General features: G+C 44.3%; 2 protein-coding genes across 3 annotated transcripts in view; both read left to right on the top strand.

The window, feature by feature from the left end:
- The window catches only part of saga (S-antigen; retina and pineal gland (arrestin) a), a 15,585-nt gene extending 1,902 nt beyond the window's left edge, over nucleotides 1–13,683 (top strand). Inside the window, exons 3-15 of one of the 2 annotated variants that reach the window (XM_072363441.1) lie at nucleotides 1,129–1,173; nucleotides 1,313–1,512; nucleotides 2,369–2,428; nucleotides 5,198–5,265; nucleotides 5,362–5,497; nucleotides 5,634–5,718; nucleotides 5,794–5,866; nucleotides 9,889–10,026; nucleotides 10,101–10,178; nucleotides 11,236–11,250; nucleotides 11,586–11,638; nucleotides 11,764–11,773; nucleotides 13,011–13,683. In XM_072363441.1, the coding sequence (XP_072219542.1) occupies nucleotides 1,129–1,173; nucleotides 1,313–1,512; nucleotides 2,369–2,428; nucleotides 5,198–5,265; nucleotides 5,362–5,497; nucleotides 5,634–5,718; nucleotides 5,794–5,866; nucleotides 9,889–10,026; nucleotides 10,101–10,178; nucleotides 11,236–11,250; nucleotides 11,586–11,638; nucleotides 11,764–11,773; nucleotides 13,011–13,140 (1,091 nt within the window). In that variant the 3' untranslated portion in view covers nucleotides 13,141–13,683. Of the gene's footprint in view, nucleotides 1–1,128; nucleotides 1,174–1,312; nucleotides 1,513–2,368; nucleotides 2,429–5,197; nucleotides 5,266–5,361; nucleotides 5,498–5,633; nucleotides 5,719–5,793; nucleotides 5,867–9,888; nucleotides 10,027–10,100; nucleotides 10,179–11,235; nucleotides 11,251–11,585; nucleotides 11,650–11,763; nucleotides 11,774–13,010 lie in introns of both variants that reach the window. The other variant, XM_072363442.1, reaches the window with a different exon arrangement.
- On the top strand, nucleotides 7,635–9,026 carry LOC140268508 (nuclear factor 7, brain-like). Its single transcript, XM_072363416.1, has one exon. The coding sequence runs from the start codon at nucleotides 7,647–7,649 to the stop codon at nucleotides 9,024–9,026; it is 1,380 nt and encodes a 459-aa protein (XP_072219517.1). The 5' UTR covers nucleotides 7,635–7,646.
- Nucleotides 13,684–13,890: the final 207 nt, after the last annotated feature.

Below are 13,890 nucleotides of genomic sequence, written 5' to 3'. Positions count from 1 at the left end.
GTTATTTTGTCCCATTCCTCCTTAAACAGGTCTTAAGGTGTGCAGCAGTGCGGGGGGGTGGTTGTTTCTCTGCTGGGGACAGGTCAGGACTGCAGGCAGCCAGTCCAGCACCCGTACCTCTTCTTCCTCAGCCAGGCCTTTGGAATGTGGCAGAATGTGGTTTTCCATGGTCTGCTTGAACAATGCTGGGACGTCCCAGGAAAAGATGTGGCCTTGAAGGCAGCACATGTTGCTGTAAAATCTCAGTGAGCTTTTCTGCATTAATGCTGCCGTCACAGAAGTGGAAATGAGCTTTGGCCCCTGATCCAACCCCATACCATCACAGAGCCTGGCTGCAGGGACTGGCTGCTGACAGCAGGCTGGATGCTGCTTTTGCTCTTTGCTCCATTTCTTCCAACAAAGATGTGGAATACTGATGGGTCTGACCACAGCACACGTTTCCACCGTGTGACGGTCCATCCCAGACGCCTCCGAGCCCAGAGAAGTGGACGAGGTTAACATCAGGCTTCTTTCCTGCACAGTAAAGCTTGTGAATGGAACTCTGTATTGTGGTGCTGGACAAAGGTTTCCACAGTAATCCCTTGTCCAGGTGCTTCTATCAGCTGCTGATGAATGACGGTTCTTGATGCAGCGTCTGAGGGGTCAGAGGTCACGGGGTCCAGCTTAGGCTTGCTCCCTCGTCCTTTACACTGAAACTCCTCCAGGTTCCCTGAATGCTTTAATGATATTCTGCTCTGTGGAGGCAGAAATATGCAGATCCCTTCCAGTCTTTCTCTGAGGAACATTGTTTTAAACACAAACTGGAGCTCCTCTGAACATCTTTGCTGCTTCAGGACCAGATCAGGGTTACAATCGGCTGCATAAATGGTTATATTTTAAATCAAAGATGACAAAAAACATTAAATATCTTGGTTTCATACTGTGCATTGAAAGAATCCCTGCAGCTGTTAACATTGTTTTTCTGATTTGGGGAAATAAAAGTGTTTTTAGGATTGATGGTGAATAACTTTGTTTAATTTCTTCTGAAACAGACTCAAACAGACTCAGACTTTCATGATTTTTCTTTGTCATGTGGATAAACATGTTCTCATCACCGTGTATAAAGAGCTGTTCTTTGTTCACCACCAGATGGCGTTGTCCTTATTGATCCTGAGGCTCTGGCAGGGAGGAAAGGTCAGTACCCAAACATGCTCCTCCTGATCGGTTTAAAAAGCAAACAGATATTCTTTAACAAAACAGCAGCAAACAAACTATTTGAAAACAGAAAGAAGGACAGAAAAAGGGGTTTAAAGCTCTCTTCTCTGCCCTCCAGTGTTTGTCACCCTGTCCTGCACCTTTCGCTACGGCAGAGACGACATGGACGTGATGGGAATCGCCTTCCGCAGGGAGCTGTACCTGTCAACCCGACAGGTGTATCCGCCTCTGCAGGACCGTGAGAAGGGAATCCACACCAAGATCCAGGCCAAACTTCTGCGCAAGCTGGGAAACAACGCCTACCCCTTCTTCTTCGAGGTGAGAGGTGGCAGAACACGCCGTGAGGGAGAGGAAACCCTTCACTGCAGTCCGGTGTTGAACAGTTTCTGAGGTGAAATGAGCTGTCAGCAGGGAGCTTCTGCAGAACAGTGAGATGTATTTATATCCCAATGCAGAGAGGAACTGAAGCTCATAACAAAAGAACATGAAAAGTGTTGCTGTAAGAAGAGTTTAAGGGTTTAATCCAATGAGAGTGGAGTTGGGAACACTGTTTTACCCACTTTTACCCTGTTTTACCCACTTTTACCCTGTTTTACCCTCTTTTACCTTGTTTTACCCACTTTTACCCTGTTTTACCCACTTTTACCCTGTTTTACCCACTTTTACCCTGTTTTACCCACTTTTACCTTGTTTTACCCACTTTTACCCTGTTTTACCCACTTTGACCTTGTTTTACCCACTTTTACACTGTTTTACCCACTTTGACCTTGTTTTACCCACTTTTACACTGTTTTACCCACTTTTACCCTGTTTTACCCACTTTTACCCTGTTTTACCCACTTTTACCTTGTTTTACCCACTTTTACCCTATTTTACCCTGTTTTACCCACTTTGACCTTGTTTTACCCACTTTTACACTGTTTTACCCACTTTGACCTTGTTTTACCCACTTTTACCCTGTTTTACCCTGTTTTACCCACTTTTACACTGTTTTACCCACTTTTACCCTGTTTTACCCACTTTTACCTTGTTTTACCCTATTTTACCCTGTTTTACCCACTTTGACCTTGTTTTACCCACTTTTACACTGTTTTACCCACTTTTACCCTGTTTTACCCACTTTTACCCTGTTTTACCCACTTTTACCCTGTTTAACCGTTTTTTTTCCTCTCAGTTTCCAGACAACCTGCCTTGCTCAGTGGCGCTCCAGCCAGCGCCCCAAGATGTTGGCAAGGTGAGAATCAAACCTGAACCTGAACCGTTCTATGGCTGAGGACTTTGACTCTTTAGGGCCAGTCTTTGGGTCTGGAGGAGTAGGGTCCAGTTAAAAGTCTGAATGACATAAGCAAAGTGTTGCAAATTACGATTTTCAAGGCTCCAAACATGTTGTGTTTCTTCATATTTTCCTGCACATTGTAGCATGTGAAGCTGTCACAGATGGGATGCATGCAGCTAATGCATGTTTCCAAACACTAATCAGGAGGCTGGAAGGTGGGAGAATGCAGAGCCCCATCTAACCCATCTAAGCCAACACCTCAGCATGTTTACATGACACTAGATAAAATAATTACTGTGTTAAAGGTGTGAGTTCAGCCAAAATCATTCGAAAACGAGCTTCTCCAACCTGGACTAACTCACCCAGATAGTGTAGTGAGGAGATGATTCACCCCTGCATGAATTAAGCCCATTAAGACTCACTTAAAGCGTTTCCAGACTGTCGCTCTGCTCTGATAAAATCCTGATTTTTATCACCCCATCTCACGATCTAAATAACTTAAAGACAGCATCTGTGCAGTGAATTCAGCTGCAGGCACCGTGGAGTCCCTCAGAGGCAGAATGTCTTCGACATTTACTCACAGCCTGCAGTGTCACAGCATCAAACATACTTCAGTCAATAAATCGAGTCTTCAGGCCCAGATATTAACAGACATTAGCTTACCTGCTGGCATCCTGTCACACGAACCCTTCTCTACAGAAATCCATCTCACACTTAAAAGGTGATTTTGGTACATATGAAGTTTCTTCTCAGTTTTTAAACAAGCTGTTTTTAATGGAAATACTGGCTCAGATGTTTCATTTAAGAAGAATCTGGCTGTTTTTAATGGAAATACGCTCCATGGATGAACAGTTTATGGCTCAGATGTTTCATTTAAGAACAATCTGGCTGTTTTTAATGGAAATACTGGCTCAGATGTTTCATTTAAGAAGAATCTGGCTGTTTTTAATGGAAATACGCTCCATGGATGAACAGTTTGTGGCTCAGATGTTTCATTTAAGAAGAATCTGGCTGTTTTTAATGGAAATACTGGCTCAGATGTTTCATTTAAGAAGAATCTGGCTGTTTTTAATGGAAATACGCTCCATGGAGGAACAGTTTATGGCTCAGATGTTTCATTTAAGAAGAATCTGGCTGTTTTTAATGGAAATACTGGCTCAGATGTTTCATTTAAGAAGAATCTGGTTGTTTTTAATGGAAATACTGGCTCAGATGTTTCATTTAAGAAGAATCTGGCTGTTTTTAATGGAAATATGCTCCATGGAGGAACAGTTTATGGCTCAGATGTTTCATTTAAGAAGAATCTGGCTGTTTTTAATGGAAATACGCTCCATGGATGAACAGTTTGTGGCTCAGACGTTTCATTTAAGAAGAATCTGGTTGTTTTTAATGGAAATACTGGCTCAGATGTTTCATTTAAGAAGAATCTGGTTGTTTTTAATGGAAATACGCTCCATGGATGAACAGTTTGTGGCTCAGACGTTTCATTTAAGAAGAATCTGGTTGTTTTTAATGGAAATACTGGCTCAGATGTTTCATTTAAGAAGAATCTGGCTGTTTTTAATGGAAATACGCTCCATGGAGGAACAGTTTATGGCTCAGATGTTTCATTTAAGAAGAATCTGGCTGTTTTTAATGGAAATACGCTCCATGGAGGAACAGTTTATGGCTCAGATGTTTCATTTAAGAAGAATCTGGCTGTTTTTAATGGAAATACTGGCTCAGATGTTTCATTTAAGAAGAATCTGGCTGTTTTTAATGGAAATACGCTCCATAGATGAACAGTTTATGGCTCAGATGTTTCATTTAAGAAGAATCTGGCTGTTTTTAATGGAAATACGCTCCATGGAGGAACAGTTTATGGCTCAGATGTTTCATTTAAGAAGAATTTGGCAGTTTTTAATGGAAATACTGGCTCAGATGTTTCATTTAAGAAGAATCTGGCTGTTTTTAATGGAAATACGCTCCATGGATGAACAGTTTGTGGCTCAGACGTTTCATTTAAGAAGAATCTGGTTGTTTTTAATGGAAATACTGGCTCAGACGTTTCATTTAAGAAGAATCTGGCTGTTTTTAATGGAAATACTGGCTCAGATGTTTCATTTAAGAAGAATCTGGCTGTTTTCAATGGAAATACGCTCCATGGAGGAACAGTTTATGGCTCAGACGTTTCATTTAAGAAGAATCTGGTTGTTTTTAATGGAAATACTGGCTCAGATGTTTCATTTAAGAAGAATCTGGCTGTTTTTAATGGAAATATGCTCCATGGATGAACAGTTTATGGCTCAGATGTTTCATTTAAGAAGAATCTGACTGTTTTTAATGGAAATACGCTCCATGGATGAACAGTTTATGGCTCAGATGTTTCATTTAAGAAGAATCTGGCTGTTTTTAATGGAAATACTGGCTCAGATGTTTCATTTAAGAAGAATCTGGCTGTTTTTAATGGAAATACGCTCCATGGATGAACAGTTTGTGGCTCAGACGTTTCATTTAAGAAGAATCTGGTTGTTTTTAATGGAAATACTGGCTCAGATGTTTAATTTAAGAATAATCTGGCTGTTTTTAGGAGTGATGCAGAGCTCTGGATCACTCCAAAGTCAGAAAAACTGGCTTAACTCAGAGAGCCGACATGCATCTTAGACAGATCCCCGGCTCCCGAACATGAGCAGAGAGGAGCTGAGCCCCCCCACAGGATGGTGACACTTCTTCTTTCTTCTCCTGCAGCAATGTGCCGTGGAGTTTGAGATCAAAGCGTTCAGCGCTGAGAGCCAGGATGCAAAAATACGCAAGCGGTGAGTTCTGATCCGAGTGTGAAACTGCAGAGGACTGAAAAATAAATCCGGTCCAGTCATTTATCCCTGCTTTCGGGTCTGTGGTTGGCTCTACAGGAGCACGGTGAAGCTGATGCTCAGGAAGGTCCAGTACGCTCCGGAAAGCCAGGAAGACGCGCCTTCTGTTGAAACCACCAAGGACTTCGTCATGTCAGACAAGCCGCTGCATGTCCAGGCCTCGCTGGACAAAGAGGTGAGCGGCTTCATATCAACTTTGACTGAAATCTGTGGGGAGAAGGCGTCTGAGAGCATCAGATTCCTTTAAATGTTGGTGAATTACAGCCAGCAGCATTAAAGATGATTTATAGGCAGATACTTCCTGTTTTCAGCTTTATTATCACGGAGAGACCATCAAAGTTCACGTCAACGTCACAAACGACTCCAACAAAAATGTGAAGAACATCATCCTCTCAGGTAAGCACTCGTTGCAAATACTCCACCAAAAACAGCAGGACTGCCGTTAACCATGTCTGAACGTCTTGTTTCCAGTGGACCAGCTCGCCACCGTGGTGCTGTACTCCAATGACGTCTACGTCAAATGTGTGGACATCGAGGACACCGGGTAATGCTCAGCTCACACTTCTACAGTCACAGACAGGAGTTTCTTTCAGGATCTCCACGTTTATCAGCTGAGAAATAAATGGGGAAGCTACGTTTTATATTAGAAAGTTAAGGTACCGACATCTAATTTCTAAAACCTGCTATTAACTCTTTGATTATCTGACGTAAGAGTCAGAGCAGAGTTTAACTCGGAGGGAACAGATGAGAGAAAAGACGAGCGATTTTCAGCCAACGAACAGACATTCTTCCGGCTGAACTCTGCCGCTTCTGTTCGTCATCGTCACTCACAGTTTTAAAGGAAGAAAAATACTAAATTACTTCACGGAAACTGTTTCAGGGGCCGTTATGGGCTCTAGATTGGAGGAAGATCTCTGCTCAGTGAAGATCTTTGGCTGACATCCTGGTACCAGACACCAGGACCCCTTTCTGAGCTCAGAGTGGTCATAATGTTTTGGCTTTTCTGTGAATCAGTCATTTCCCTACATATCCCAGTTGAAATCTGTCCTGTGAACAGTTTTATCGACTGGATGAAAATATAATCTAGTGTTCAACTCTCCACATGCATCTATGAAAGCAGGCGACAGGGTTCAGGTTTGAGGGAAACGTGCTCAAAGGTGACATTTTCCATGCTGCTCCTGGGAATCTCTGGAGACTTTATTTCCTGTCAGGATGCAACAAGTCCTCAGCAGAAGTGATCTTTCTTCAGATCTGGTGGAGGGAAACGTGAGGAACCGCTGCTTTTTTGGTTGTTCTGAAACGATGCTGCTATGATGCACCTGATGCTGTGTCTATAAAGCTTCTCAGAACCCTCAGATAGCCTCTAATGTAGCCCAAAGATCCAGAAGTCTTACCACCGACCCTCATCTTAGGCAGGAGGCGGGGCTTACGCTGCCGTGAGGACTGTGATCAGCACACACTCACATGTGAAAGTTGTCTTAAATCTTAGATGTTAAGCTTTACCTTGAAATGGGAGGCCTGTTTCACCCTGATATGACATGTTGCCCTTATTCTGCTGAAAACACTTTAGATTTAAGGCTAGGACTCAATTCAAATTAACCTTATTAATTAGAGGCTTTGTAATTAATTAATTGAAATTAATCACATTTTAATCGCATATAAATATTTGACCTGAGAACGGTGAGAAGCTATTTTTTTTACATGGATTTGACCATTGAATAATGACTGAATACATAAGCTTAAGCAACAAGAGACTGAAAAAAGAGATGGAGACCCCGGCCAAAAGGAACAAAAAGGGGAAATACAGGCCGGCCACGCAGTGGGCCGTCGCACCTGGAACAAAACCGGCCGTCTCCAACTCAAACTAACAAACTATCCATCCATTTTCTATACCGTTAATCGGGTAGCGGGCTGGAGCCTATCCCAGCAGTCCACAACAAACTAAAATAAGACAAAAAAAAATCTGCCATCTAAGACAGACGAATAATAAGAAAAAAAAACAAGGATTAACTCTTTAATCAAAAGAAAGCGAACCAGCCATATGGCTGCTGCCCCCAGAGGAAGAGCCTTCCTCCTCTCCCTCTTCTGATTGTTAATTGCCTTCTGGCCTGTGGAGGTAATGAGGTAAAGTGGAGGACAAAGAGGAAGGAGAGGGCGGGGAGATACTCCAGGTGTGCCATTACCTGGCCACGAAGTAGAGTTTAGAGCCTCAATCTGACTGAAATCAAAGTGTCGGACTGAGACATTCAGCCTGCTGCCGACAGCAAGGAATAAATAATTTTTTAAAGGACGAGGCCGTGCTCTCTGCTTCAATCAGAGACAGCATGGCGTCCCGATCAGAAGAGGAGCTCAACTGTCCCGTCTGCTTTGACATCTTCAGAGAACCTGTCATCTTGTCCTGCAGCCACAGCTTCTGCAGGGCCTGTCTGCAGAGCTGGTGGACGCAGAAAGAAGTGCGCGAGTGTCCCGTGTGTAAAAAGGTGTCCGAACAGAAGGAAGCGCTCTGCAACCTGGCGCTGAGGAATCTGTGTGAGACTCTGCTAGAGGAGAGGCTTCAGAGCAGGTCACAGGACGTCTGCGGCGTGCACGGTGAGAAGCTCAAGCTCTTCTGTCTGGACCATCAGCAGCCAGTGTGTGTCATCTGCAGAGATGCAGAGAAACACTCCAGCCACAGATTCAGACCCGTCGGCGAAGCTGCGCGGCAACACAGGAAGGAGCTTCGGGAGACTCTGGAGCGCTTAAAGGAGACGCTGAAGGATTTTCATCAAGTTCATGTGAAGTTTGATCAAACGGCTCAACACATAAAGCTCCAGGCTGAACACACAGAGAGGCTGATTAAACAGCAGTTTAACGAGCTTCACCATTTCCTAGATGAGGAAGAGGAGGTCCGGCTGGCTGCTCTGAGGGAGGAAGAGGAGCAGAAGAGCCAGGTGATGAGGGGGAAGATGGCCGCTCTGAGCAGAGAGATGCTGCGTCTGTCAGACACCATCAGAGCCACCGAGGAGGAGCTGAGAGTCCCAGACGTCTCCTTCCTGCTGAACCACAGGCCTGCAGCGGAAAGAGTGCACCGCTGCCCCCTGCTGGACGAGCCTCAGCTGCTCCCAGGAGCTCTGATGGAGGAGGCCAAACACCTGGGCAACCTGAGCTTCAACATCTGGAGCAACATGAAGAGGTTGGTGTCCTACACTCCGGTGATTCTGGATCCAAACACGGCCCACCCAGGACTCTTCCTGTCTGACGACCTCACCACTGTGAGACTGGGGAGGAAGCTCCAGCTGCCTGAAAACCCAGAGAGGGTCGGCGGTTTCTGCGCCGTTCTGGGATCAGAAGGCTTCAGCTCAGGGACGCGCTGCTGGGATGTTGATGTGGACCACGGCACACGGTGGGAGCTGGGTGTGTTGCAGGAGTCCGTTCAGAGGAAAGGAGATCTACGGTCTGGATTATGGAGACTCCAGTTGTGTGACGGCACACTTAAAGCACTCTCCCCACATCAGATTTCCACACCTCTCCCCGTGAAGAAGCTCCAGAGGATCCGAGTGGATCTGGACTTTAACAGAGGAAAGCTGTCGCTCACTGATGCTGATGCTAACACACTCATATCCTCCTTCACACACACTTTCACTGGCAGGCTGTTTCCATACATCTGGACTGGGGTTGAGCTCCCACTGAGGATTTTACCGGTTCAGGTCAATGTGAGCATGTGAGGATGATGTAATGGCTCTGTGTTTATAGTCCTCTCCTAATTTTATTCAATCAGTTTCAACCACAGAATCAGCTAAGATGACAAAAGATCTTTGGCCCAGATATGGCCCACTTCTGAAGCTTTCTTATGGCCCACATTTGGTGCCTAAGCTGCCTAAACTCAGCTTCATATCCATCTGGAATGACCAAATTCAGCATGTTTTTTAGGCCTTTTTGCTTGCTGTGACATATATCAAAGCTGGCTTTTGCCATTTGGGCCAATAAAACACATCCCATAATCCAGGCTATGGCTTATTCTTCTTTGGTCAACATAATGCTTGCCAGTACTGAGCCAAAGGTGCCACTTTTAGCACCAGATGAGGCCCAAATGTCTCCTGTCTGGGAGCCAGAGGATGGTGAAGTTGACTCTTCTATTACTTTGCTGCTCAGTGTTGGAGGTTAAAGGAGCCAAACAGACTTCATCTTTTGAGTCAGTGACTTTATTCCTGTGTTGGTGAAACTGTCTTTAAGCAGACTAAATGTTTGTAGCAAAATCCAGATGTTATTGGTCCAAATGGGCCTCTGGTTTGATGTGGAGTTCTGGTTCTTCTTCTGATGGAGGGACTTAATAAACCAAAGTGCTGAGACTTCATCAGTCTGACAGATCTTTGAATATTTTTACTGCCAGCAGACAAATATTGCTGATAAAGTGGGACTTTCATGCCTTGTTAAAGCAAAAATGTTTTAAGCTTATTTGTTTGAATAAAAGTTATTTCTAATGGAGAGAAACCTGGGTTCAAATGTCTGTTTTCAGATTATTCAGCATGAATTCTGTTCTCCTCCCTCTGAACTGCTCGCTTTAACGCCTCTTTTCCTTTCTGCCAGAGATTCTGTGTCGGCCGGAGCGACGCTGCAGAAAGACTACAAGATGCTGCCTCTGCTGGCCAACAACAGGGAGCGGCGTGGCATCGCTCTGGATGGCAAACTGAAGCATGAAGACACCAACCTGGCATCATCGAGCATGTGAGCGGAAGGTGCTGGTTACTGCTCTGCATCCTGTCAGGCCGTCAACATCTGAAATGTTTGTTTTCTTTCAGCATTAAAGAAGGTGTTCTGAAGGAGGTTATGGGCATGATCGTGTCGTACAGGGTGATGGTGAAGCTCATCGTTGGCGGGTCAGTATGTCCTGCATGAACTTGCTCTCTGGTGCAGTCGCTCATCCTCATGAGGGTCAAAGCCGGGGGAAAGGCTTCGTTCCAGGGTTAAAGTGTTGGTCACGTGTAGCCAGAGATTTACATCCATCAGATGTCAGAGTGGGATCTTAATCTTTACTAAAGATGACCTCAAATTCAGGTGGCCTCACAAACTGTGGGATGCATCACCACGGCAACGAGGAAAACGCCAACAAAGCCTTTCACAATAGAGAATGTATTTTTATCGTGCATTTGTTCTTTATAATAGGTTTTTCTGAGTTGTCGGTGTAGTCCCTGCAGCAGACTGTGATCAGAGAGCTCGGTCTGAAAGCCGCTCAGGAGGCGCCTGCACAAGAGTGATTCTTCTTCATTTAAAACGACTCAAATCTAAGAATATTTTATGGCTTTTTGAGCAAAAGTAACACTGCAACACGGTCCAGAGTTCCACACAGACGCAGTCCATGGAGCAGTCTGATGCAGAAAGGCTGTGGGCTAAATATCCACAATATAATGTTCACAAGAGCTAAACTCAGCATGAGGTTTGAGTCGGTTTAGATGTGCAAACATCGGCTCTTCTGAGCACCTTTTAACTTCAGCTCGAGGCTTCGGGAACCCTCTGACCTCTGAGTGCAGTCTGCTGCAGGTAAGACACTGACTCCTCATAAATGCTTCACCCTGCTTACCTCACAAAGTGCTTGTACTGCAAAATGAAGTAATAGAGTCATGATGCAGAGCCGGGGGTCTCGCGCTCCACCCGTCTGACATCCTTACACCACCAGGGGGCGCCACACATCAGTTTGTTCAATCTGCTCACAGTTCACTGCAATAAAGTGTTCAATTTCTTATTGTTTAAGGCTTTAAAATGATGTCATAGCAGCACAACTCATTTATATGTTGAAAGTTCGTCTTATTTCAGGCTGATTTTTCTTTCCACTCCAGCTGATTTGTTCACGTTTTGTTCATTTTCTGAACATTGAAACTCACTCAGAGGAGTTTGTGCTTTGTCTGATTTTCATCTTTGTCTCCAACACGCTCGCAGCATGATGGGATCAACGTAAGTCTGTTTCTACTTCCTCAGTATAACCGCTTGTGTTTCAGTTCTTTCTGTAAAGATGCCATTAATGCAGACTGGGAGGAAAACACAGATGTGCTTTAGCTTTTAAAACCTTTCATCCAACAACTCTTCCTGTCTTGGTTGTTGCTGATGGTGCCACACTGTGCACGAGGCTGCTATTCTTAATGTGTGGAAACCCCATTTACAGAAAATATAGCCGGTTTCTACAATCTAAATCTGTTATTTGTGAGTCTTACAGAAAGTCTGCAGTGTGAACAACTTGTGTCACTGCTTGTTGGTCTCATCTCTGTGGGAAACGTGTTGGTTTGTTGCAGTGAGGTCGGCCTGGAAGTTCCCTTCAGACTGATGCATCCTAAACCAGACGCAGGTAAAACATCTGTCTCTCTGGTTTGATCTGAAAGTGTGGAAAGCATTCGGTTTTCTTCAGACAGCCACATTGAAACGTATTCATACATTAATTCTCCTGGTTTTATGTCTTTTTGCTGCCTGCAGTGAAGGAAAGGTAAATATCCTGAAGCATTACTTTGTCTTGTTTGACTCTCATCGAGGCTTTGATGTGTAGGAAAAATGACTCTTTTACATAGAGAAGTGTTTTTGCTGAGTCGGAGTAGTCTTGTCATCTCTTCAGTTCAGGTTGTGCAGGGACAGGATCCTGTTTCAGGATCTGTTATCGCTGCATCAGCCTGCGTCCTCCTCAGCACTATCAGCTTTCCTCTGTTTTCTGCTGCGTTTTGTGTCCTTAACAGCAGAGGTGTACCTGGAGTTTGATGCTCCAGCTCCAATAGGATTAAAGTGGGGATGGTGCCAAGTTAGAAGTTCAATTATTAGAGAATTATTATTGAAGAATTTGGTCTAAGATGCCAAACTTTTTCCCTGTAACCTAATGAACCAGCAGACTTTTACTCTTCTGGTCACTTTGAGCTGAAACCTTCTTGTCCTCTGACAGGAGAAGTGAAAACACTGATTATCTCATTACATTCATGTCTGGTAGACAGAGGATGTATCAGGCTGCAAACTCTAAGCTGCTGGATCCTAGCATAGCACAACTGCAGCTCTTTTTGGATGTTCCTGATCTGGAAACAAGAGAGCCAGTGGCTGCAGGGTCATGGGTTGCCAACCTGGAGGCTGGTCTTTGTTTGGTTCAATAGTTACTGGACCGGTCAGGGTGACTTAGCCGGGGCAACATTCATGCTAAAAACACCTACTACCTAACACTGGATGAACTGGATCACGGAGGGAGAAAACGAGCTAATAAATTACACTTGTATTTGCATCCTGTGGACGGCTGGGTCCTGCCTCAGAAAGATGTGGAACCATGATGCTCTGTGGGAAGAAGGCAAGCAGGCAGGAATGCTTTGGGGAGCCTGCCACGCATGTCGGTGCAGCTTTTACACAAAACACCTTCCTGAACATTCAGATCGACCAAGAAGGAACTCAAGAATTAGTTTGAGGAGTTGACTTGACCTCCACATCAGGCATCTGTGGGATGTGTTGAAAGACGTTTGATCCACCAGGGTTTAGAGGCTCTGGTTGGTGCCAGATACCACAGCAAACCTTCAGAGGTCCAGTGGAGCCGCTGGGTTAAGGGGACCTACTCAATATTAAGCAGTTGGTCATAACGTTTTCACTGATTTGTGTGTGTATAACAGCTTGAATCTCATCCAAATCAGGATTCAGGCCCTGTTTTAATGCTTTGGTTTGTTGCTCTCTGATTCTCTAATGCTGATATTTTATCACAGTGAGCTGGAGGACGACCTGATATTCCAAGAGTTCAAGCGTTCCTACCTCAAGGGGATCATCGGTAACGATGACGATGACGAGGAGGGCAACGTGTCGGGCGGCGACGACATGGCGCCCAAAGAGAAGTAGAGGAGTCGGTGAGGTGATGACGGCTGGAACAACAGCTGAAAGACTGAATTGTCTCCGATTTTTGTGGTAGAAACAGTTGATATTTAATTAAAGGATTGTTCCTGTGATGTCATGTCTGTAGCTTTGATGGTCATCAAATGAAATAAAGCTTGTAGGATGAGACAGTTTCAGTCGGAGGATAAAGAATGGTGATCTGTTATCTTACAACTGAGCTGCATTAACATTTAGGCAATCATCATAATGCCTGCAGACACGGTCCTTCAATTAAATGATGAGTTTCCCTTTTAATCTTATTTGTACCATAATTTTTAGTGCTTTTGTATTTTCAGGGTCTTAGTTAGAAGGCCTGTGTTCAGATTCAAAGTGATTATAGACGATGTTTCTTTTCTACAACCAGGAAATGATTGTGACCTGCTGTTTTAGTGAAGCTGAAATGTTTCTGTGATCATAAAAGTGCTTCTGCATTTGACTTCTGCTGCTGCTGAGTTTACAGTCACTGAGAAACGTTCATGTACAGGGCTGCACTTCATTTGGCACGAAGGACGCGTGGCTCGGTGTTTGAGAGAATAAAAGCTGTCCGACACATTGTTGACTGCGCTTTATTTGTGGTTAACTGGTAAAAAAAAACATTTTCTTGTGTTGTATAACACCACAATATGATAAGAAAAGATTTAATTACTCAGAAATGAAGTCAGAAGTGTGCTGACAGTATGGATGCAGTCAACACAGTAATATTTATCTTTATTATGT

Source organism: Leuresthes tenuis, unplaced genomic scaffold, assembly GCF_036924035.1.
Source record: "Leuresthes tenuis unplaced genomic scaffold, fLeuTen1.0.hap1 SCAF_14, whole genome shotgun sequence".
Classification (NCBI taxonomy): domain Eukaryota; kingdom Metazoa; phylum Chordata; class Actinopteri; order Atheriniformes; family Atherinopsidae; genus Leuresthes; species Leuresthes tenuis.
This window is presented reverse-complemented; position numbering and strand designations above follow the sequence as displayed.